Below are 25,034 nucleotides of genomic sequence, written 5' to 3' on the forward strand. Positions count from 1 at the left end.
CATACTACTATAATGTAAATAATTTCTGAAGGGGTTCTTCCTGTAAATAGAAGACGACCAGGACAGGGAGATGGAGTCAAAAAACACCTGTGTATCTAAAAAGTTGACATGGCTGCCTAGTGCAGAAATTTTAAACTTTAAAAAAGGGATATACTGTTAGACAAGTCATTAATGAAAGAAAACAAGTCATTTTTACTGCCATTCCACACAAAAAAACAAATCATCAATGTATCTTCTATATAAAAACACTTGACTAAAACTGTTAAGGGAAATCAAAGAACTAACTTCCCACCAAGCAAGAACCAAGTTAGCATATGATGGTGCTAATTTGGCCCCCATAGCTACTCCTTTGGTTTGATGAAAGATCTTGTCAGTAAAATAAAAGTAATTGTTGGTGAGAACTAGTGAAGTTAAAGTACAAACGGTGTCAATTTTGTGCTGAGGCTAGTTAGTGTATTTCTTTAAGTAGCACTTTAAAAATTCTATACCTATATCATGAGGAATATTGGTGTATAAAGACTCAATAGCCAACGTAACCAAAATAATATCAGGACCTGGTGGTGGATTCAAGTATAAAAGATTTTAAAAAGTCCCATGAGTCCCTTAAAAAATAGGGAGACTTTTGCACTATAGGATTCAAAACCAGATCTATATATTCAGCAATATCTTCTTAGTTCTTTTATTAGACACTATGTGTCTAAAGGGGGGGTTAAGTAAGTCCTTTTGGATTTTGGGGATTCCAAAAAATGTACCTAAGTGAGGATTAGTAACAGTCATAAAAGACACTTCAGAATCAGAAATCAACTTATTTTTGTGAAGATTAGTAATACTTCTGTCAATCAATCTGAAAGCCTTTTTGACATCAGACATAGTGGCTGGGGAATAAAACTCATTATTAGTGAGGTCATTAAGTAAAGTTTGAGTATATTTGTCCTGCTCCATTAAAACAATCCCAGAGACCTTTTCCGGTCTCATTATTCTTAGTGATTTATCATTAACAACAGATTTTAAGGTGGACAACTGGGACTTAAAGGTTAAACCATTTACAAGAGCTGTTTGAAATCATCAGACTGCGTAAATCTTTTTCACAAAGTTTTAAAAAAAATCTGTAATGTATTACATAAAGGAGGGTTATACAAACTTTTTTAATAGGTAATTTGTGTTGCTTATCAGTACCATTACTAAGCAGACAGTCATCAACATCATCATCGTCCACAGAACTTTTAAAATGCAATAATTTTAAATTTAATTTCCTGACAAATAATCTAAGATCAAATAATAGAGAAGAGATGTCAGCACGATAGGCAGGAAAAAAAGAGAATCCCAACTTTAGAAGACTGACACAGCTATCTGAGAGAACTATCAGATAAATTAATAACCTTGTACCTCTAAATTGTAAGAAAGGTCCACATTTTGAGTTAATATTAGACATAATGTCCACATTTGAGTTAATGTCCAAGTCCGGAAAAACATTATTCATATATTTCAGTGAGTCTGAAACCTCTTTGGTCTTCCTCGTGGAAATCCTCTCCCCATCTGAGATCCTGATCTCAGAGAAAAACTGTGTGGTATAGGGAAGGGTCAAATCCTGATAGGTAGTATTCTGCCTGTGTTCCATGGGACAATTTGAGCCTCTGAATTGAATTCATCTCCCTCTCCTGGTGATCGGGGACGGAGACAAGGCCCTTCTCTGGCTAAAATATTAGCATTGTTCAAGATGTTAGGGTCTGTAGGAATTATGGGAAAGGCAGCTCTATATCTATCTATCTATATATATATATATATATATATATATATATATATATATATATATATATATATATATATATATATATATTACACACACTTTCTCATGCACAATGACCGCAACACAGTGTAATGCTTAAGAGCAACACATTAATTCAAGTCAGAAACCTTTTTAGAATAAATTTAGTTTGACATAAAAAAATGGCAAAAAAAGTTCACACACAGAAGTAATAGTTAAAAGTACTGGCTAAACTTAATGCATCCTACAAAATACCCATCCTTCTTACAGTAGAGGCCAGTCACAGCACAGTTATTACTGTACTTTCAAAGCTAGAATATGGGCTTCTCATTTCCTTACCATCAAGTCAAAGCTTGACACTTACTCAGACCATAGAAAACACAGTTAAGACACATGCACCTTGCTAACCACAAAGATAATTGCTGTTGTACAAACGAAAATGTAAACGGCTGAAAGTGGTAGAGATGCTGTTGCCTGAACTAACTAAATATATAACCCACAAAATAATTAATACAGATACTACTCAACACTTTGAGACACACTATTCCATGGAGAGCAACCATACCTACTGCAAAAACTGAAAAAGCCTTGGCAAAAGCTGCTCTAATGCACTACACCAAAATTATTTGAGATACCAGCAAATAAATGACAGCGTACTTGATATAATAGTTTAAGGTTCTTTTGTTAAGTGTAAGTAAATGCTACTGCTTCACAGATACTGGCTAAGGTAGACACCAAGACAGATGCAGTAGAATACAAACCTCTACCAATATTTTGTTGTTATGATGCATCACTTCGCTCTCTGCAGCCAATGTTGACCATTCTCATTGAGAAAACACACTATATTTAAGTCAATGCTCATACGTTTAATTATCTATCTGTACTTTGCTACGAGTGTAAACCTGTACCACTAGTACAGATTTGTCTATGTGTATTTTTCTAGGATTATAAACTTGTACTTCCTGTACTTTTAACATTATTTTTGCTCATAGTTTTCTTTAGGTATACCACTACTCTTAAGAGACAGTACATCCTAAGTTTATACTTGCATGCTATTATGTCTGTATATCGCATTACAATAATTTGCATGTGATTATTTCTGCACTCATTGTCTTTGTCCATGTGCTTCGAGTTATGACTGAAAAGGACCTTAAGACCAGTTAACTTACCTGGATGGCAAACAAAAATAAAATATTACAAGTAAAAGACAGTTAATAGACAAAGCTTAAGTGGCAAAGGTCTCTCTGCATTGATTAACTCTATGTCCAATTAAGTGAGGGATGTGATGCTCAAAGCTGAACAAAATGTCTGTCCAACACCCTGACTTCCTTGTCAGAAAGTTGAGGGAAAAGTCACAGGATGGTTACATGAATAGCGGCTTGTTTTCTACACCTTAAACTCTGCAACATATTATACTCGTCCAGTGAGTTTTTGAGGAAAAAAGAGCTATATTTTCTGGAGGAGCATAAGTCATCTTTCTTAAACGGCTGCAGAATATCAGACAGGGCATATCCAAGTGCAAGTCCAAGATGGAATAATACAAGCTTAATTAGAAGCACTCATTTAACCAGCACACCTCTCAACTGACCTCTGTATTCTAAGTAAATCTGATTTTTACCCCAGTTTTAGTCCGCTCCTCATAAAATTTGTAGTTTTCTAGTAAATCACCGAGGATTGACTTCACTAAATAATGACATATTTCAGTTTAAGACTTCATATCCTTTAGAAAATGCATGCCAACACAAATCCCATTATTCTAGCAACTTTCTATGTTGATAACAGCAATATTTATCGATCTATTTGGGGCCTTTGACACCCCCCCCCATTATTTTAAGCTTTATCTAGATTTCTTGCACTAAGAGGTAGAGAGGCATGCTTACCAGTTCCTGCAGATCTTTTTTTGGCAACATCTAATTCCCTGAACAGCAGCATAAACAGACTGAGAAACTCCTAAAATGGTAAACCATCTAGGGAAAATTATGGAGACAGACAGAATTTTTCTGCTTTGTCTTGGGGTCAGAGATATATTACACAAGCAAATACCTTTTGGAGTTAATACAGCTCCTCAGTCTGAAAAAGCAGGACAACCTCCACCTCTTCCTGTCCTTGGCAGTACCACTTGCAAACTTAGAGACTTGTTTTTGAAAGATGTTTGATCTTGAATTAACTTGTCACTAAAAGCATGGAAAACAGATCCTTCTGGCAATTACAAAAGATGTGCACACACCACTTAATTACAACAAAACTAGTACAGCTCCAAAAGAGATTTTTATTCAATACAGAAATAAGACTTACGTTTTTAAAGTGCCAGATGTCATTAACTCTGTTACCAAAACAATGCACTTCTTGCTTTTGACAGTAGATTCCCAAGAGTCATAAAACCGTACAATGTTAGGGTGCTGAAGTCCCTTGAGCATCTCAGCTTCTTCCTTAAATCTCTGCTGTTCTGCTTTCGTCAGTTTCCTATCCTAAGATGATAGGGGAAAAATATATATACTTTTACATTCACAACACTGCAATTCTCGTTCAACAAAACAAGTGAACAATCGGCATGTAATCTGCTTTCACCAGAGAAAGCTTAATTATACTTGGCTGGATGAGTTTTAGTATTGAAAAATTACCTTAACTATACACAACGTCAGCTGCAAAGGAAAATTACAGGATATGTCCCCCACTTCAAGAAAAAAGACAATAATGTTAGAATCATCAGTAAAGATGATTACAGCTGTTCCACTGGGAAAGGGCAATGCCATTTGCTTACAACACAAACAACCCTGGTTCTACAGGTGACCCAGGGCCGAAAAACACTGTTTGGGGAAGGAGAAGGAGCCAAACACCAAAATATGAGGAAGGGTATATGTACTCTGCACATTCAACACCCACAAGGAGCCTAGAAGAGACTAGTTGGTCCAGCTAATTACAAGTGGAAATACAGCTACTTGAGCAGCAGTAGCAGACATGGAGTACCATAAGCATTAAACTAAAGGTAGTGCATATCAAAAGGTAAGTGCCAGAATGGAACTAAACTAAACCTATTTTCTACACGTGACATCCCACACCCTGCCACAAAAAAATCAATCTGCTGTCCATGGCAGGGTTACACACTGGAGGAATAAGGACAAATGGCAAAACACAGAAATGCATATGTGTATGGTGGTGAAGACACAAACAAAATGCACAGGGAGGTAACATGACAGAACACATCCAAGTAAAGACCAGACAAAAGAGAACACATTCTTACCACAGTGACCTGCAAGGGATCCCCTGCTCCTTCTTTAGCAGATCTATGACTATGACAGACTTAATACTCTCTTCTGCTCCAATTCTGCATTTTTGAAGCTCCTGTACTTCAAGTTCACATATATTACAGTAGTAATCAAAGTATCATACACTACACTAAAAATGCAGTTTGCCCCAACCACTGAATGAGCCCTTTCCTACAGATCTATTTATCTAGGAGTGTAGATGCTTAGGTCAACAATGTGTATGGTCAACATCTGTTTAGTTGACTGCTCTTGGTTGACAGTCAACAGGTATGCAAGATTGTACAATTGTCAGGGTTTGGAAATAATTCCTCTCCTCGATTTTGTGTGATTCAGGGTTAGTATACATAATTTTTTTGGGGGGGGGGGTGGCGGCACAGTTCTACATGTGCCAGGGTTGCTTCTTGGCGCATGCGTACTAACATGTCTACATTATAGTCATTGATGTACTAACATTAATAAATGTAACTGTCAACCAAAACAACTATAATCACATAACATTATACAGTGGATATAAAAAGTGTACACACCCCTGTTAAAATGCCAGGTTTTTGAGATATAAAATAATGAGACCACAATAAATCATTTCAAAACTTTTCCCGCCTTTAATGTGACCTACAATTTGTACAATTCAATTGAAAAACAAATCTGTTAGGGGAAAAAATATAAAAAATAAGAAACATACAATAAGCTGGTTGCACAAGTGTGTATACCCTTAAATTAATACTTTGTTGTGTGTGCACACTCAAACTAACACTTTGTTGAAGCACCTTTTGATTTAATTACAACATTCAGTCTTCTTGGGTACACACCTGTCATCAATTAGAGAGACTCTGATTAACCCCAAATAAAGTTCAGCTGTCCTAGTAGGATTTTCCTGACATTTACTCAGTTGCCTGCTACAGCAAAAGCCGTGGTTCACAGAGAGCTTTACAAAGCATCAAAAGGATCTCATTGTTGAAAGGTATCAGTCAGGAAAAGGGTACAAAAAATTTCCACAGCATTGGATATACCATGGAATACAGTGAGGAGTCATCAAAAAGTGGAGAAAATATAGAACAGTGACGTTGCAAAGAACTGGACATCTCTCCAAAACTGATGAAAAGACAAGATGAAAACTGGTTAAGGAGGCTGCCAAGAGACCTACAGCAACACTGAAGGAGCTGCATGAATTTCTGGCAAGTACTGGTTGTGTACTACACTTGACAACAATCTCCCGTATTCTCCATATGTCTGGACAATGGGGTAAGGGTTGCAAGACAGACACCTTTTCTTACACAAGAAAACATCCAGGCCTGGCTAAAATTTGCAAAACAATATATCAAGTCTCCCAAAAGCATGTGGGAAAATAGGTTATGGTCAGATGAGACCAAGGTTGAACTTTCTGGCCACTATTTCAAGAGGTACAATTGGTGCAAAAACACTTTGCATCACCAAAAGAACACCATCCCCATGGCGAGGCATGGTGGTGGCTGTATCATGCTTTGGGATGGCTTTTCCTCAGATGTAACTGGGGCATTAGTCAAGGTGGAGGGAATTATGAACAGCTCCCAATACCAGTCACTTTTGGCCCAAAACCTTCAGGCCTCTGCTAGAAAGCTGAAGATGAAGAGGACTTTCACCTTTCAAAATAACAATGACCCCAAGCATACATCCAAATCAACAAAAGAATGGCTTCACCAGAGGAAAATTACGCGAAAAAAAAAATGTATACATTTTATGTACTCTTTTACGGATAGTAAGGGGGGTGCACTCATTAACCTCTGCTCCTGCCCAGTTCTGAAAGGGTGGTATAGATTTAAGGGTGTGCCAGCCACCCTTACTACTTAAAGAGGGAGCATGTATGACAAAAGCACTGCCTTTGTTTACTGTTACATGGATTTTCTTTCCTCTTGAGGAAGGCAGTGGTGTATCCAATATGACACAGACGCCCTCGTGGAAGTTCCATAAATTACACTTCACAAGGCTGGATGATAAGTTTTGATACTGAAGGGAAAAAAAAAAAAACAGAAAAGCTTTACTAAACCTAAAAATAAAACTGGCCAACTTGAAGAAAGGTAAAGCAAGTTCCTCTAAAACAAACTAAGGTTTCAGAGAGTACCATGAATGAAATAGGGGCCTGAGATGAAAGACTATTTTAAAACGAAAGTTCTGAATAGGCTCACTTGTACTGAAGGAATGATCATCTTCACATCCCAAGTCAGAAATGGCAGAAAGAGTGACCTTACAGATAGAATAACTTCAGCCCAAACCAGAAAGGGAAGAAACATTCTAAACCCATACAGGTTTCATAGTACTGGGAAACAGCTGTTCGGTCTTGTAACTAGTGATGCAATCTTACTGTTCAGCTTCTATTCACATTCAAAGTAGAAGTTTTCAGCAGACTGCAGTGTTTACCAGCTCTGCTAATGAATCTACAGCTTTGGGTATTAAAGACAAATTACAGGAGACAAGCTAACTGGAAAGTCTGGCATGAGGTATGCTGAACCCCAAGGGATGAAAACAGAACAAAATATGAAGTTTTCAAACTCAACTTGTTGATATTAAGCAAAAATTCAAGTAGCCAAATTGCTAAGTGGAGTGTCTGGAGAATGGTATGATGATTTCAAAGGAATGAAAACAGAAATTCACAAAATTTGAACCTTACAGAAACAGTCTGTTTAAAAGGACAGCTGCATGCAAAACCTTAAAAAAATGTTTTTCAGCATATCATGACTTTTTCTGTACTACTAATGAGACTATAATCAAGGAAAGTGGCTTTTTCTAATTTGTTATACCCCGAAATGGCCTGAAAGGGCTGTTATGGGTAGCATGCTTTTGATTTACTGTCAATGCCTTTGCCTCCCTGATATCATTTGAGACAAAGAAATCGCTAGGATGAGAGCGTAATTTAGTACAGTCTTCTCTCTCATTAACTTAACAGAATTGCGACTGCCTACTTTTGCTGTCAGCATCAATCTGCATTTTTAATCACTTTATTACCTTTGATTTTCACGAGTGGCCATTTCTGCTACAGCAATTTAAAGAATGTTTGAATGACAGACTTGAAAATGTAGCAAAGTTAACTGTTCCTTTCAAAGTAACAACTCTAGTTTGGTGTTCAAGTGTGAGAAATCTGACCAATGTGTTACATAGGCTAAGATGGTTTGTGTTGCAGTCACAGTTTTTAATACTGTAGCTAGAATTAATTTTTGATGTTAATCTTCCTTCCTTCTCCAACTCACTGACTTGTCTCAACAAAACACTGCATGCAATGCAAAAATGATGTAACAAAACACCAAAAGAAACGGGTACCTTTACAGAAAAGCATAGAAAAAAATACACAAATACTTACAAAAAGAATATGAAAATATTTTTTGTGTCATTTACTGTTAAATTTAATGGAAAATCAACAGATTTGTAATCAGAAATAAAAAGAAGTATAATTAGAAGTTATGTACCTACCATAACGTTCCATGTTAGTTGTCTTCTCTCGCCTTCTTTCTTGCTGGATGGGTTCGGAGCCGATCCTCGGCTCCGACTCTGCACTTGCTAAGCTCGAGAGTCACTTTTACCAGCTCGAGGCAGCCCTATATCCCATGATGCAAGGCGGTGATTACCCAGATCTCGTTTGGTATCTACAGGAAAAACTGCCCAAAATCTTCTCAGAAAAGAAGAGGAACAACTAACCTGAAAAGGCTGTAAAGGGGACCTAGGTAACTAGGGTCCAGATCTAACTGGTGTCCAAGGAAGACATTCTTCCAGAGAAGAAGGAAGTTCAAGGTTTGTCCAGGCTAGGGGACAGGAGGGAGGGCCTTAAGAAAGAAGCAGAGAAGACAACTAACATGGAACGTTATGGTAGGTACATAACTTCTAAATGTTAAGTTGTCAATCTCGCCTTCATTCTTGCTGGATGGGACCGCGTTCCTAGCACCTCTATCCTGGGTGGCTCAATGGAACAGACTCTTGAGAACTGTGGAACCAAAACTTGCCCTGTCCCTGGAGGCCAAATCCAATTTGTAATGAGAAACAAAGGTATGAGGAGTGGCCCAAGTGGCTGCTGCTCAAATAGTGTCTAAGGGTAGTCTAGCCTGAAAAGCTGTAGATGTGGCTAGACCTCTGGTAGAATGTGCTTTAGGTTTTGAAATCAGTTGTTTTCCCCTAAGCTGATAAATGTGCAAAATAGTGGAAGACAGACATCTGGATAAGGTCACTTTTGAAACTGGGAGACCTTTCTTGTTTTCAGCATAAGAAAGAAAAAGTTTATCAGACTTCCTAAATTGTTTTGTTCTGTCCAAGTAATATCTGAGCTGGCGATGAACATCTAGGCAATGCAATTTGTGTTCCGCTCTGTCAGAATGATTGGGGAAAAATACTGGAAGATCAATAGATTGGTTTAAATTTGTTTTAGAAGCAACCTTGGGCAAAAAGGATGGATTGGTTCTCAAGGATACTCTATCCTTGTGGAAGACCAAGTAAGGGGGACGAACACAGAGAGCATGAAGTTCAGACACTCTCCTAGCCGAGGTAATAGCAACTAGAAAGAGTGTGTCTTCCAAGAAAGAAATTTTAATGAGCATGTAGCAGCCAGTTCGAAAGGGGGGAGTATCAAGGATGCCAGCACTAAATTTAGGTCCCACTGCGGTGGAGGATCCCTAACAGGGGGTTTAAGTAGGAATACCCCTCTGAGAAAGGCTTTACACAGTTTGTGAGACATAACGTTCTGGTCTGCAAATCCGACATGGAAATTCGAGATTGCTGCCAACTGGACTTAACTGTGGAGGAGGAAGAACCGGAGTGAAAAATTTCAGCTAGAAAGTCCAAGACTGACTGAATAGGGGCAGTAAAAGGGTCTATGTTCTTAGACTTTGCCCAAAAGGAGAAACGTTGCCATTTGCTAGAATAAATCCTTCTGGTAGAGGACTTTAAAGAAGCTACTATGATATCTCTAACAGGGTTAGAGATCATAGGAAGCCTGGCTAAGGAAGGAAGTGGAGCAACCAAGCGGTGAGGTTGAGGGAACGAATGGCCCGGTGCAGTTGACCCGACTGGTGGGTTAGAAGATCTGGAACTGGGTCCAGATGCCAAGGCTGCACCAAGAGATGGCGATGAAGGAACGGGAACCAAATTTGTCGAGGCCAGTAAGGGGCAATGAGAATCAGCTTGGCTCTCAAGATGGTAGCTTTCTGGAGTACTTGAGGTATTAACGGAAAAGGGGGAAAAGCATAAAGAAGTCCCCGGGGCCAATCCTGGGTTAGAGCGTCTCTGGGGGGATGGCCCGGAAGTGGAAAGAGAGAGAGAGAAGAAGTCTGGGCATTTGCTGTTTTGGGGTGTAGCAAAAAGGTCGCAGCATGGGCGGCCCCACTTCTGAAAAATCTCTTCCACTATAGATTGTTTGAGAGACCACTCGTGAGGCATGAGAATAGCTCTGCTCAATCTGTCCGCTATGATGTTGGTTTTCCCGGGGATATGCATTGCTATCAGAAACCGATGGGAGGAGATCGCCCATTGCCACAGTCTGAGAGCTTCTCGACACAAAGGATAGGACTTGGTCCCGCCCTGTTTGTTGATGTACCATACCACGGACATGTTGTCCGTGTGAACTGCAATTGTCCCTAAGGGAAGAAAGTCGTTGAGGGCTTGCAACGTTAAAAGCACTGCTCTCATCTCTAGGACATTTATGTGCAGGTGGTATTCGAACGGTTGCCACGTGCCATGGACCATCCTGCCCTGATAATGCCCCCCCACCCGATCAGGGAGGCATCCGAAGTGACCGTGGCTACCGGGGCCGAGGGGACAAATGGTCTGCTCTGATGGACTAGGGGGGAAGAAATCCACCAGGATAGATGGCTCTTGCAGGTCTTTGTCACTAGAATCTTGTGATGCATGGGTAACTGCTGGAAGGACCATTGGGTAAACAGCATCCACTGCAGGAGACGCATGTACAAATGTGCCAGAGGAAGAAGTGTGATGGCAGCTGCCATAAGGCCTAACACTTTGAGGACCAACCTGACTTGTACCTTTTTGCTGAATAGGATCATTCGAACATGGTTTTGGATATCCAGGATTCTTTGGTTTGTTAGGTTTGCTGACATCCGAGTAGTGTCTAGATCTGCGCCTATAAAGGTAACAGATTGGCAAGGCGATAAGGAAGACTTTTCAAAGTTGACTGAAATCCCTAACTGGCTGCAGAGATGTAGAGTGTAATCCCTGGCCTGGAGAAGTTGATGCCTGGTGGTGGCTGAGAGGAACCAGTCGTCTAGGTACGGAAACACCTGGAATCCCTGACGTCTCAGGTGAGCCGTGACCGCTGCCATGCATTTGGTGAACACTCTGGGGGCTGTAGTGAGACCAAAGGGCAGGGCTCTGAACTGAAAATGACTGGTCCCCAGCCGAAAGCGGAGAAACCTTCTGGAGCGTCTGTGGATTTTTATGTGATAGTACGCATCTTGAAGGTCTATAGAGCACATCCAGTTGTTTCTGCCCAGAAAGGGCAAAATCGATTGAAGTGTGACCATCTGAAATCTTGCCTTTTTGACAGACTTGTTCAGCCTGCTGAGGTCTAATATCAGTCTCCAGTCTCCCGTATTTTTGGGGACCAAAAAGAACCTTGAGTAGATTCCGGATTCTAAATGATCTGTTGGAACTGGCTGGATGGCCCTTTTCTCTAGAAGCTTTGAAACCTCTAGCTTTGCAATTTCCCTTAGACCGGGTGGAACGTCTGGAAGGGATCCTTTTTGAGGGAAGGGGCTTTTCTTGAAAGGTATTTTGTAACCCTCGGATATGATAGACTGTACCCATTTGTCTTGACAGAGGGAAAGCCAGGCTTCTGGGTATAGCGATAATCTCCCCCCCGACTGCCTCCAAGGGTGGGCAGTCGGGCAAAGTACAGTTTTGTACCTACCATAAATGTAGATGTCCGAGAGGTATGCATCTGCAGTCCTAACAAATGGGTTGTCCTGCCTCAGGCAGCCCTTCGGTCGGCCGGATTCCAAAGTCTGGGTCTGGCCTCGGCTGATGTCGCACTTCAACCGACGTCATAGCTGCTGTTAACCGGGTATAAAGGCATCAGCCAATGCCATTTTCCTCAGTGTTTCTTGCCCCAGATGCCAGGTGCCCTCTAGGAAGGCTAAATTTGGATAAATGCAAATGTTTCCAAATAAGAGAGAACAAATAGAAATAAACATGTATATACATATATACAAACAAATACACCATAATAGATTCCCCCAGCTAGCTACAAGATGGGCAAATACCCTAGGAGTACCACAGAGGGGAAGGAGGGTGGGTAATCCTGACTGCAGATGCATACCTCTCGGACATCTACATTTATGGTAGGTACAAAACTGTACTATGTCCTTCAAGGATGCATCTGCAGTCCTAACAAATGGGTAGAATACCATAGCCAAACTGGGGGAGGAGGTACTAAGAAGATTATGGTGTAGTTAAGATCCCTTGCAAAACAGCAGCGGCAAAACCTGCTCGGGATCTGGAGTATAAGGGTAGATTGTAATGCTTGGCAAATGTATGCACGGAGCTCCAAGTAGCAGCCTCTAAAATGTCTTTGGTAGCCACTCCTCATAAAAAAGCTGTAGTAGTGGCTGTAGCCCTTGTGGAGTGAGGTGGGAATGCATAGATTTTTAGGAGATTCCAGTTGAATGAGAGAGCATCTATTTTCCAAGCTTGTGGATGGTATGTCCTTGAGCAGAATTTTGGTAGATGATGGTTGAGGTGAGAGGCAAATAGATCTACTTCTGGCCTGCCCCATGTCGAAGTGAGCTGTGTGAAGATCTTCGGATGTAACCTCCACTCGTGTGGATCTGCGAAAATCCTGCTTAGGCTGTCCGCCAGCACATTGTCTTTGCCTGGAACAAACTGGGATAGTAACTGAATGTTTAGGCTCAGTGATTTTTCCCAAAGATGCATTGTAAGTCTGCAAAGGGGGTAAGAATGGGTGCCCCCTTGCTTGTTTATATACCACATCACAGTGGTGTTGTCTGTCCGTATCAGTAAATGGCCTTGTTGAAGTTGATGTTGAAAGGCCTCGATGGCATGCATTACTGCCAGCATTTCCTTTTGGTTTATATGCAGATGTGTTTCCTTTGGAGACCATTGTCCTTGTATACACCTGCCTTCCATGTGCGCCTCCATCCAAGGTCTGAGGCGTCTGTGGTCATGGTCTGTGTTATCTGTGGTTTTTTGAATGACATACCTGTGTTTGCCTGGCTCACCGAGGCCCACCATAGGAATTCCTTTTGTAGGCATGGAATGAGCGGTATGGTTGTCTCCAAGTTGTTGCTGTGCTGAGACCAAAGGCTTTTTAGGTACCATTGAAGCTTTCTCATGTGTAGTCTGCTAATGGGACCAGGAGAATGCAGGATGCCATGTAACCCAGGGCCTGTAGGAATCTCCTTGCAGTCATCTGGGTAAGTTTTGCTAAACCTTTGAAGTAATGAGTTAACTTCTCTTGCTTGTCTTCTGTCAGGTAAGCCATTTGAGAGGCTGTGTCTAATTTGGCTCCTAAGAAGATTATTTGCTGGGATGGCTGAAGTCTTGACTTTTGGAAGTTGACTGTGTATCCCAGAGCTTGAAGTAATCGTATGACATAGTCCAAGTTTTTTGTCAACATCAATTTGTCGTCCGCTTGTATGAGGCAGTCGTCCAGGTACGGGTAAATTTGGATCCCCTGGAGCCTGCAATGAGCAATTACTGAAGCCAGGCATTTTGTGAATACTCTGGGTGCAGTAGATAAGCCAAATGGCAATGCTGAGAATTGATAATGCTCTGGCCCTGCAAGAAATCTGAGGTATCTTCTGCAGCTGTGTCTGATAGGGACATGCAGGTATGCCTCCTTGAGGTCCAGAGTAATCAGCCACGACCCCTTGCCCAGCATGGGAAGGAGTTGCTGTAGAGTCAGCATTTTGAACTTTGGTACTATGAGAAAGGTGTTTAATGCTGACAAATCCAGTATTGGTCTCCATTGAGATTCTTTTCTTGGAACAAGGAACAGTCTTGAGTAAAACCCCTGGCCTTGTTCTTGTTGTGGAACTCTTTCTATTGCTTTCATCTGAGTCAGCAGAGAGATTTGCTTGATAGCCTCTGCCCTCTGGTTTTGTGGTAGGTTTGGCATGCCTTGTTTTCTTGGTAAGGTTTGAAAATGGAACCTGTAACCTCGGTCTATAATATCCAAAATCCATTTGTCCTTTGTCAGTCTGTGCCAATTTTCTGCAAACAGAGATAATTTCCCGCCCAAGGGAGCTTCTACTTGTTCCCTGGTAGGCGGAAGTAGAGGAAAGTCATTGAGATTGTGGCTGTGGGGCAGGTGAAACCCCTGTGTCACTTCTTTGGTTTCCTGGCTGCCATTGTCGTCCCCTGTAAGGACCTCTGTATTGTCCTCTTCCTCGGCCACGTCTGTTTTTACCCCTTTGAAACTTTTCAGGATTAGGAAAGGACCAGTTTTTTGAAGGCCAATTCCTACTGAATCTGGGGGGTTGAACCTGGAGGAAATCTTTCACCGTCTGAACTGATTTTGCTTTTTCCTCGATGGACTTTAACACATCCTTAGCATTAGCACCAAAAAGCTTGTTCTTTTCCAAAGGTGCATCCAGAGGTTTTGCCTTTACATGATCTGGTAGAGGTTAATCTTTTAACCATGCATGTCTACGAATAACTGCCCCTGTCATAGCTGCCCTACATGAAGCTTCCAGTGCATCATATCCACACTGCAGGAAGTGATTGCTTACTTGGTGAGAGTTATGTACAGCTTCCTGCAAAGCCTTCCTGTCTAAAGGATCAGGAGAGGCCAATGTTTTCTGTAAATCTTCTAACAAGAAATCCTGATATTGTAACATATGAAAAAGGCAATTCAAAGCTCTCATAGATAAGGTAGTGGAAGTGTAAACCTTTTTACCCCATCTCTCTAATGACCTAGCTTCCCTGTTGGAGGGCAAGGGATTTTAGAGGTGGAAGCTGAAACTCCTTTAGGCCCCTGAGAAATAGTTTCCAAATCAGCAGTATGGGCCCTGAATAAATGGGAATGTGTTTCTGGGACCCTGTAATACCGGTCTGGCTTGGCTGGAGCAGGAGGAAGAGAGTCAGGGGTAACACTAGAGTCAGAATATAAATCATCCAAAACATCAAGCACAGGAGGAATAGCTAAGGGCCTGTGCTGGGGCTTTTTAAGGAAAGTCCGAAGGCGCTTTCTGGAATCAGAATATTCCTGGCCTTGCCACTTGAAATGTTCCCTCATGGTATGCAGAACTTCCCCAAAAGAAATATCTTCAGGAGGGGAGGCCGAGGGGATGGAATCCTCTGCATCCGAGTCCTCATAGGTCTGGAAGAGCTCTTCCTGGCCATCAGAGTGGACAGAGTCCTCAGAATCTTCATCTGACAGAATAGGGTCAGAGGGTTCAACCTGGGGCCTTTTATCAGAAGGAGGCTGGGATCCTCTCTCAGGATGGGCCTGTGAACCTCTAATCATAGAAAGTAAGTCAGCAGCCATAGTCATAATTTGTGTCTCTGGAGTAGGCTGAGGTAAGGCTTTAGTAGTAAGATGCTTTGTTTTGCTGGCTGCCTTAGCCCTAGTGTAGGCCTTAAAAGACATGGCCATAGGAGGCCTGGCAGCTCCACGTGCAGGAGTGACCTTGTCTACAGCAATGGTCTCGGGCATTTCCTCGGTTTCGGTATCCGGAGGAAAATCAATAACTGGCGGAGTGATATCCGGAATCGGAGTCGTCGGTAATGCGGTGTCTTCGGTTCAGAGCGGTGGAAAAACCGTCTCAGAAGGAACCGGAGCACTCGCGGTAGGTTTTGGCATGGAGTCGGTGGTAAACGCGGGCCAAGGTTGTCGGTCCCGGTCTTTTCGTTTCTTGGGAGTTTGCGATGTCGGAAGTTCCGACGGCATTGTGTAAGCAAATTTTTCGCCGAAGAAATCTTCAGCGAACTCCGCCCGGCGCCTGAAAGTGCGCTTGTTGAAGCGAGCACAGGCTACACAGGCAGAGACGTCGTGGTCTGGGCCAAGGCAAGGAAGACAGTAAGAGTGGAAATCCTTATGAGGTATTTGTTTACCACAAGAAAGACAATTGTTAACTTTTTCAGTAATTTCTGACATCGGCTGAGGGAAGAAAAGGTCCCCAACGGGGTACTTAGCTTTTTTGATGACTTCGGAATCGAAGAATACAGGAGCTGACCGACCGGCACTTGCGAACTGCTTCTGCTTCAGGCACCGTGCGGCAAGAAAGACTGAAGAAAATGGCGTCGGCTGATGCTTATGTACTCCAGCCGCCCTGACGTCGGAGAGAAATGCGACATCAGCCGACGTCGGACCCAGACTTTGGAATCCGGCCGACCGAGGGCTGCCTGAGGCAGGACAACCCATATGTTATGACTGCAGTTGCATTCTTGAAGGACATCTGCTGAAGACACCGGGACAGCCACAGTCTGTTGAGAAGGGCTGGTTAACATTTTGGCCAGGGCCTGCGATTTAAGTAGTCTACTGACCACCCTCTCCAAGTCATGATCGGATAACCTGGAGGACTGAGAGGAGTGGGACCTATGGCTTTGTTCTGAATGAAGAAACGGTGACCTCGGAGCTGAACGAACTGATTCTAGGGAAGGGGACCTAGAATGTTTTTGGCCCAATGACGGTTCCGACACTAAAGTCGGAGCCGATTGAGGTCCAGGGATGTCGGCTCCAGCCGGAGCCGAAGAGAAGGCAGATGTTCCGCCCGGCGACGACTCCAAACTTGGAGCTGACAGCTTGGCGGGCTTTGAGGATTTCCCCGACTGAGGCTTCGCCGAGCATCCCTCTGGCTTAAGTAAGCCTCTCAAAATAAGCTTGTTCCTACGCTCCTGCAGGACTCTCGGGCTGAAGGCATGACAGACCGAGCAGGAGTCCTGCAGGTGTAGGGAACCCAAGCAATAAACACAAGAAGTGTGACCATCTGTCAGAGACATCTTCTGACAGCACGAGTCACACTTCTTGAAGCCTGAAACTTTAGTATCTTTGAACATACTGGCCTGGGGATACTAAAGAGAGAAAAATTAAACTAGTGCTTAAACGGGCACACAGAAACACTCACACACCCGCACTAGTTAAGCTAACAATACTAACCACAAAAAACCATCACACACACTTAACAACTATCCTTAATAAAAATATACAAATACTACAAGGCTAAACACTACTCCTATAGGTACAACAAGGGTGGGGTTAGCCACTAATAGAGAGAAACAAGGGGGGGGGGTAGAAACTCTCCAACAGAAAATGAGTTTCCTTAGTGGGACAAACTAGGGGATACACAGTCTAACTACACTACAAGGGAAAGACAATCTATATCTAAGAAAAATACAAGGTAAATATTAGCTAGTAATACAAAAAAAAAAGGATTAATACGACCTGAGCCAGTAAAAGCGCAACCTCGTAGATGAAGCAGCAAACGAGATCTGGGTATCTAGCGCCAAGTATTGTGGGATAAGGGGAGGCCTCGAGCCAGTAAATAGCTCTCGAGCTTTAGTAGATGGCCGAGTCGGAGCCGAGGATCGGCTCCAAACCCAACCAGCAAGAATGAAGGAGAGATAGACAACTTAACATTGATTATTAACTAGTAAAGTGAAGATACACAAATTATTAGTGGGCCCTAATACAAACTGCACAGCCAGGGAACGGAAAAACTGTTTATGGCAAAGGGCGATACTGCCAGCACAGCTATCTGGAATTTTGTAAATGATTGTGCATCATTTGTGAATATCAATAGGATTTATATAAGATGCTTGTGTTACAAATGTATTAGAACTCTATGTTATGTGTATATCAAACTGATACAGAAGTGTGTGTTGAAAAGGTTTTTGCAGAGTGCTGCTTGAGATGTAAACACAGTGTGCCCTGCAAGAGGAGAACAGAAATATACATGCACTACTAAAACTGTTTAAATGTATGTATTTTAACAGTGGAAACTGGAATACAAAAGGTTAATGTCAGAAAAATAGCCAAAATTAAATTACTTTATGGAAACAAGAGACTAGGGAGTTTTCTGTATCGTCTTTAAGGTGAAATAATTACTGGTTTTGAAATGCGAAGGAATGTGATTGTTTTATGACTTCCAGCATCTGCCAAAGATCTGAGGTCTATGTATTTTCACTGGTAGATGCTAAATATTACTAGCTTGCATCAGTGGGGGCTTCACCTGGGAGAGTCAGATGACAAGAAATGACGTCATTCTGCAAGCTATCCCAGCAGTGATATCAGAGATATTAATCTGAGAAATCTGAGAGAGAGACACAGCATTCTGTATTCTGTCTTTGACCTGAAAACTACTAGAAGATCCATTCACCACATTTGCCTTGCTTTTAACTAGGGTATAGCAATTCCCTTAGATTCAGTCAGGAATATAGTGAAGCACAGTTTTGATGTTTTTCTTTATAAGAGACTGCCCTGCAATGTTGTTTTAAACATTTCCTGTGGTTTTGAACTCTGATGTCACTGTGAATATACATGGAGTATTTTCTTATTCCTTTATTAAATATATTTAAACCTTTCATTGTGGCTGATCTTTGTGAGACCTATTTAAAGTTTTGAGAGTACTTGCATATTTATTTGGCAACATTGTGGTTCACTCCTACTAGCCTTGCTCTTGGTCAAACTACCATTTGTATTAATATTCATTTTGCAAAGCAAGACTGGACACCCTTTGTTAGGGACCTTAAAGCAGCTGATAAGGAGTTGTCTGGTGGCAGTGATCACTACCTTATAGTCTGAGCAAAAGGGGGCACAGCTAGTAAACCTGTGCCAGCCTTTCTCAGGTGGTGTGTGTGTGTCTATGCAAATCAAACCTCAAAGTGTGTGTGTGTGTGTGTGTGTGTGTGTGTGTGTGTGTGTGTGTGTGTGTGTGTGTGTGTCAGCTACTTGGACAGGGACACAAAACACTGGTTGGACACACAAGGTGCTGCAGGTATTGGCTTGGTCACTCAGCTGAGATCTCAACTCTATAGGTACGCCAGTGGGGAGTCTTATTGGAGATCGGGAGAAACCAGCCCCGGACTGACTGCAGTCTCTGTGTGCTCTTAAGGGAAACTGCATCTGGAAATATTGTGTGTACACACCTTGTCATCCTCCTATTTTATGTCCCCCCCACTGTTGCCACTGGTAAGGACTGATGCTCTTTGATTACTGCTCCAGTGGTGGGTCGTCACATTATTGGCTGGCAGTGGTGGGATTACCAAATCACAAATTGGGATTCAGCGGTGTGGATACTGAACTCCTGCAGCCTGTAAACAGTGGTCACTAAAGAAGGTGTTTGTACTCTCAAGCAGACACACAGCAGGCATTTTTGTTAGCTTAGTTTGTCAGGGAGAGAAGGCAAGGATGTCAGCAGAGAATTATGGCAAGCTGACAAGGAACCAGTTGGCTGAGATGTGCCAAGCCAAAGGAGTGGGGCATGTCAACCTGACTAAAGAAGAAATGATTGCAGCCTTAACCACAGCAGCATCACAGTCCAGCAACCAGGAGGACAATCAGACTGGCCTTGGGGATGTAGAACTCTCAGAAAATGAACAGTTCAACTTTGCCTCAGAGATGAACAGTTCAACTTTGCCTCAGAGGACTTAAAATCAGTCTAAAGTTAGAGTAACTGGAGGCCAAACTTTTGGAAGCAGAACCAACAGAGAGACTGAAGCATTTGGAGGCTGAAGAAAATGACAGACAGATGTCTGGAAGCCGAAGAAAATGAGAGGCAGAGGCAACATGAAATGGAGATGCTGACTCTTCTCCCATGTCATGGAGGTAATGGAGAAGGGAATAACCAAACCCCAGAAGCAATAAAGGTCATTAAATTTCTTCCACAATTTACAGAGGGTGACAGTTATATTCACATGCGTGAAAGGGTTTGCAAACCGTATAATATTGCCCAAGGGCTTTGGGTATGGTTCCTGAACCCCTTACTTCATATGTTAAAGATGTAAAGTACAGTTTTGTACCTACCATAAATATAGAAGTTCGAGTCTTCACACTGCTGCAGTCATTACACTTTGGTTATCCTGCCGTCAGGCGGTCCCGTAGTCGGCCAGAGTTCCAAAGTCTTGGTCCAGCCTCAGTTGCTGTCGCTTCTTCCCTGACGTCAGTGCGCCAGGGGTATATAAGATGCATCCAACACCATTTTCTTCAGTTTTTCTTGCCCCAGATGTCAGGTGCCCCCAAGTAGGTAGGCAATACATATTGCTAGTGAAAAATATACATAGAAAATAAATACAATACCTTCAGGTACAAGCAAATGCACCTCAAAGGTTGCATGGGATAGAAAGGTATAGATAAGTCCAGCTAGTTCAGAGGGGATGGAGGGAGGGTAACCTGGACTGCAGCAGTGTGAACACTCGAACATCTACATTTATGGTAGGTACAAAACTGTACTATGTTCATCGTGTTACACTGCTGCAGTCATTACACTTGGGTAGAATCCCAAAGCTAAGGTTGGGTGGCTGGTCTATACAGAGTTAGGATTGGCTATGAGGCCCTGCAGAACTGCAGTGGCAAATCCTGCTCTGGATTTAGAGTAAAGAGGCAAGTGGTAATGCTTGGAAAAGGAGTGCACTGAACTCCAAGTTGCAGCCACCAAAATTTCCTTGGTAGGTACTCCTCTGAGAAAGGCTGTTGAAGTGGCTATTGCCCTGGTGGAATGTGGCCTGATGTTATTAGGGACTGATTTTCCATGCTGTGTGTAGCAGTAATGAATACAGTGTCCTATCCATCTGGATATAGTCTGCTTTGAGACAGCCTTGCCCTGTGATCCTGCAGCATATGCTACAAACAGTTGCTCAGTTTTCCTGAAAGCTTTTGTTTTGTCCAAGTAGAAGCGTAGCTGCCTGTGCATGTCCAAAGAGTGCAGAAGTTTCTCCCCTTTATTCTGGGGGTTTGGATAAAAAGTTGGCAAATGGATGGTTTGGTTAAGAGCCACACTAGATACCACCTTTGGTATAAAGGTAGGGTTTTGTCCTTAAAGAAACCCTGTCCTGATGAAAAATTATAAAAAGGTTCCACTGCCATTAATGCCTGTAGCTCTGAGACTCTTCGTGCTGAAGTTACTGCCACGAGCAGAGCTGTTTTCCATGATAAAAATGTTTGATCGGCTGTATTGGCTGGCTCAAAAGTTGGCAGGGTCAGTTTTTCCAAAAGGAAATTGAGGTCCCAAGTTGGTGTTGGTGCTCTCCGGGGCGGTCTTATGTTTTTACCCCCTCTGAGGTACTGTTTTAGCAAGGGGTGAGAGAATAAAGGAGGATCCGTGTTGTAATGTGCTGAAATGGCAGAGGCGTGGATCTTAATTGATGAGAAGGATAGGCCTTTGTCCAGCATCTCAGTTAAGTATTGTAAAATCTGAGGAATGTTTGGGACGAGAGAGAGTCAAGGCTTTGAGCCTGGTTCCAGGCGCAGAATCTCTTCCATTTTTCTGAGTAAGATTTCCTGGTGCTAGGCCTCCTGGCCTCCAAAATGACATCCATAACAGCTTTAGAGAGAGGTGTTGCCTGTTTGACTAATGAATCTGCCATGCAGCCAGGTTTAGGGTTTTGAGCTGACCGTGCAGGATCGGATTGTTTTGTTGAGTCAGAAGGTGTGAAAATTGAGGCAAAATCCATGGTGGGCCTTGAGCCAAGTTCTTTAAGATTGGGTACCAGTGCTGGCGTGGCCAGTCTGGAGCAATCAGGATCATCTGTGGTTTTTCTTGTCTGGCTTTTAGGAGTACCTTTGAGAGGAGAGGCAGTGGTGGGAAGGCATAAACTTTTAGACTTTTCCAGCTAAAGGAGAGAGCATCCACTTTCCATAATTTGTGTGTGTGATAAGTCCTTGTGCAGATTTTTTGTAGTTGGCAATTCAGTGAGGAGGCAAAAAGTTCTGTCTGGGCATCCCCATTTTTGCATTACCATGCTGAAGATTTGTGGATTCAATTTCCATTCGTGAGGGTCAATAATATTTCTGCTGAGATAGTCTGCCAGAGTATTTTTCTTTCCTGGCAGGAATTGTGCTTGCAGATGAACTTGGTAAGTTAGAGCTGTGTTCCACAAGGTCATGGCTTGCCTGCATAGGGGATAAGAATGAGTGCCCCCTTATGTAACACATTACTGTGGTGTCGTCTGTCTTTAATAATAATTGTCCTGGATGCAGAAGGTCCTTGAAAGCTGTTAAGGCATTTTGAACAGCCAACATCTCTTTTTGTTGATGTGAAGATGCATCTGGTCTGTGGTCCACTGGCCCTGAATGCATTTTCCTGCCATGTGTGCTCCCTAGGCGTAATCCGAAGCATCTGTTGTTAGAGTCTGCCTGGCTGTGGGTAGGGTAAAAGGCTGACCCTTGTTAAGGTGACATGCCTGTGCCCACCATCGAAACTCCTGTTGTAGGCAGGGAATCATTGGTATTACTGCTTCTAAACTGTGAGTGTGAAGTCGAAACACTTTTTAGGTACCACTGTAATTTCCTCATATGCAGTCTGGCATATGGTATTAGTAGTATGCAGGATGCCATGAATCCCAGGGCCTGCAGAATTTTTCTTGCAGGGAGATGGGACTTTTTTGCCAGTAACTGAAAATATTGAGTTAGTTGAACTTGTTTGTCTGGCGTGAGATAAGCCATCTGGGCCATTGTATTTAAGCTGGCACCCAGGAATATAATCTGTTGTGAGGGCACTAGTTTTGACTTATTTTCGTTTACCTGTGTACCCTAGAGAAATTAGCAACCTTTTTACAAACGCCAGACTCTGTAGAAGGATGCCCTTTGTCTCTGCTTGAATGAGGCAGTCGTCCAGGTATGGATATATTTGAATTCTTTTTTGTCTGCAAAATGCAATTAATGGTGCCAGGCACTTTGTAAAGACCCTGGGTGCAGTAGATAATCCAAAGGGCAGTGCAGAGAATTGGTAGTGCATTGTACCAGCTTTGAATCAGAGGTATCTTCTGCAATTTTGTCTGATAGGGACATGCAAGTATGCCTCTTTGAGGTCCAGAGTAACAAGCCAAGCCTTCTTGCCCAGCATGGGCAGAAGCTGCTGTAATGTCAACATTTTGAATTTCGGAATATCCAGGTAAGTATTTAGAATTGAAAGGTCTAGTATGGGCCTCCAGGCCTTGTCCTTTCTGGGGACCAGGAAGAGTCTTGAGTAAATTCCTTGTCCTTGTTCCTGTTGTGGTACTTTTTGAATAGCTCTCATGTCCATGAGGGCTGAAATTTGTTTTTGTGCCTCTGCCCAATGATTTTGTGGCAGAACTGGCATTCCTTTTAGCCTTGGTAAAGTATGAAAGTGGAACCTGTAACCTTGAGACACAATATTCAGAACCCATTTGTCTTGGGTGATTGTTTGCCATTTTTGAGAAAAAAGTGCTAGTTTTCCCCCTAAAGGGGCTGCCAAAAGGGAAGTGCTTGGCGTACGAAGGGGGAAGTCATTGGGACTGTTTCCTGTAAGGTTGAGACTTGTCCTCACCTCCTTTTGGGGTTGAGGTGCTCCTCTGTCATTGTCTGTTAGAGCATTGGGGTTGAAATCTGCATCTTGGGCATCTGTATCTGCCCTCTCTGTGGCCTGTCTGACACTGGAAAGGAACAATTCTTTGTTGGCCAATTTCTGCTAAATCGAGGTGGCTGTACCTGTAAGAAATCCTTGACTGTTTGCATAGATTTAGCTTTATCCTCCAGTTTCTTTAACACCTCTTCTGCCTTAACACCAAACAAGGTATCATGCTGTAAAGGAGCATCCAATAATTTTGCCTTAACATGATCAGGTAAACTCTGTTCTTTTAACCAAGCATATCTTCAAATCACAGAACCTGTAACTGCATCTCTACAAGAGGCCTCTAAAGAATCAAAACCACATTGCAGAGTATGTTTTCCCACCTGTTCAACTGCATGCAATAAATCCTGCATTTCTTTACAGTCAGGAGCTTCTGAGCTTGCAAGCATTTTCTGTTTTAACTGAACCATTAAATATTGTTGGTACTTAAGCATGTGAAACTTGCAATTTAAAGCCCTTATTGCTAAAGTTGCAGAAGTGTAAACTTTCTTCCCCCATCTATCCAAAGCTCTCGAATCTCTGTCAGAGGGTACTGGATTTTTTGCAATGGAAGCCTTAACCCCTTTTGGACCCTGGGAAATAGTTTCTGGATCAGCAGAAGGGTTTTTATAAAGAAACTTGTGAGAGTCAGGGACTCTATAATACCTATCTGGCTTAGCTGGTGCAGGGGGCAAAGAATCAGGAGATTAGCTGGATTCAGAGAACACATCATCCACAATATCTAGCACAGGCGGAATAGCCAGAGACCTGTGCTGAGGCAATAAAAGGAAATCCCTGAGACTTTTCTTGGATTCTGAATAATCCTGTCTTTCCCAATGGAAATGCTCCCTCATGGTATGTAAAGGTTCCCCAAAATAATAATCCTCAGGAGGAGAGGCTGAAGGGACAGATTCTTCAGCATCAGAGTCCCCATAGGGGTGTAGAGAGTATCCCTGGTCTGAAGAGGAATCAGAGGAAATGGAACCCTGATCAGAGGAATCATAGTCAGTATCCTGCCTAGGCCTTTTCTCAGGAGGGGGATGGGAACGCCTGATTAGAGTAATGAGGTCTTCAGCCATTTTAAGCACCTGTTTCTTAGGCATGGAAGACTGTCCAGGAGAATGCTCTACTTGCTTCTTTGTCTTTAATGGTACTTTTGTCTTGGCTGTTGCTTTAATGGTAAGTTGTGAAGGTCTGAAAATACCCTTAGAAGCCGATGCCTACTCAGCAGCTCTGGACCCATCTGAGGGATTAGTTTCCGTAGGCCCAATACCTTGAGTTTCCAGAGGCCTAGTTGTCTCCACGTGGGAGTCGGAAGTGGCCTGTGGCACTGAGGTAGTGGGTGTCAGGGGCTGCGAAAGCGCCTCACTGAGAACCAGTGAGCCGGCGACTGGCGTAGAAGAGGTTTCATCAGTTTTGGACCTCGGATGCCTGTCTTTATCCTTGTCTTTGCGTTTTTTCGGAATTGTGGTAGTCAGTTGATCCGACGGCATAGTATAATTGAAC

At 42.6% G+C, this 25,034-nt stretch overlaps 1 protein-coding gene across 1 annotated transcript in view; it reads right to left on the reverse strand.

Moving 5' to 3' along the window:
* Positions 1-25,034, reverse strand: part of WNK3 (WNK lysine deficient protein kinase 3) — a gene marked incomplete in the record, with an annotated part of 2,462,820 nt that overhangs the window by 2,311,826 nt on the left and 125,960 nt on the right. The window contains 1 exon segment of the mRNA XM_044079290.1: positions 4,061-4,233. Within this exon segment, the coding sequence (XP_043935225.1) occupies positions 4,061-4,233 (173 nt within the window).

The sequence above is a fragment of the Protopterus annectens genome, chromosome 8.part0 (genome assembly GCF_019279795.1).
Source record: "Protopterus annectens isolate FY-2018-M chromosome 8.part0, PAN1.0, whole genome shotgun sequence".
Classification (NCBI taxonomy): domain Eukaryota; kingdom Metazoa; phylum Chordata; order Ceratodontiformes; family Protopteridae; genus Protopterus; species Protopterus annectens.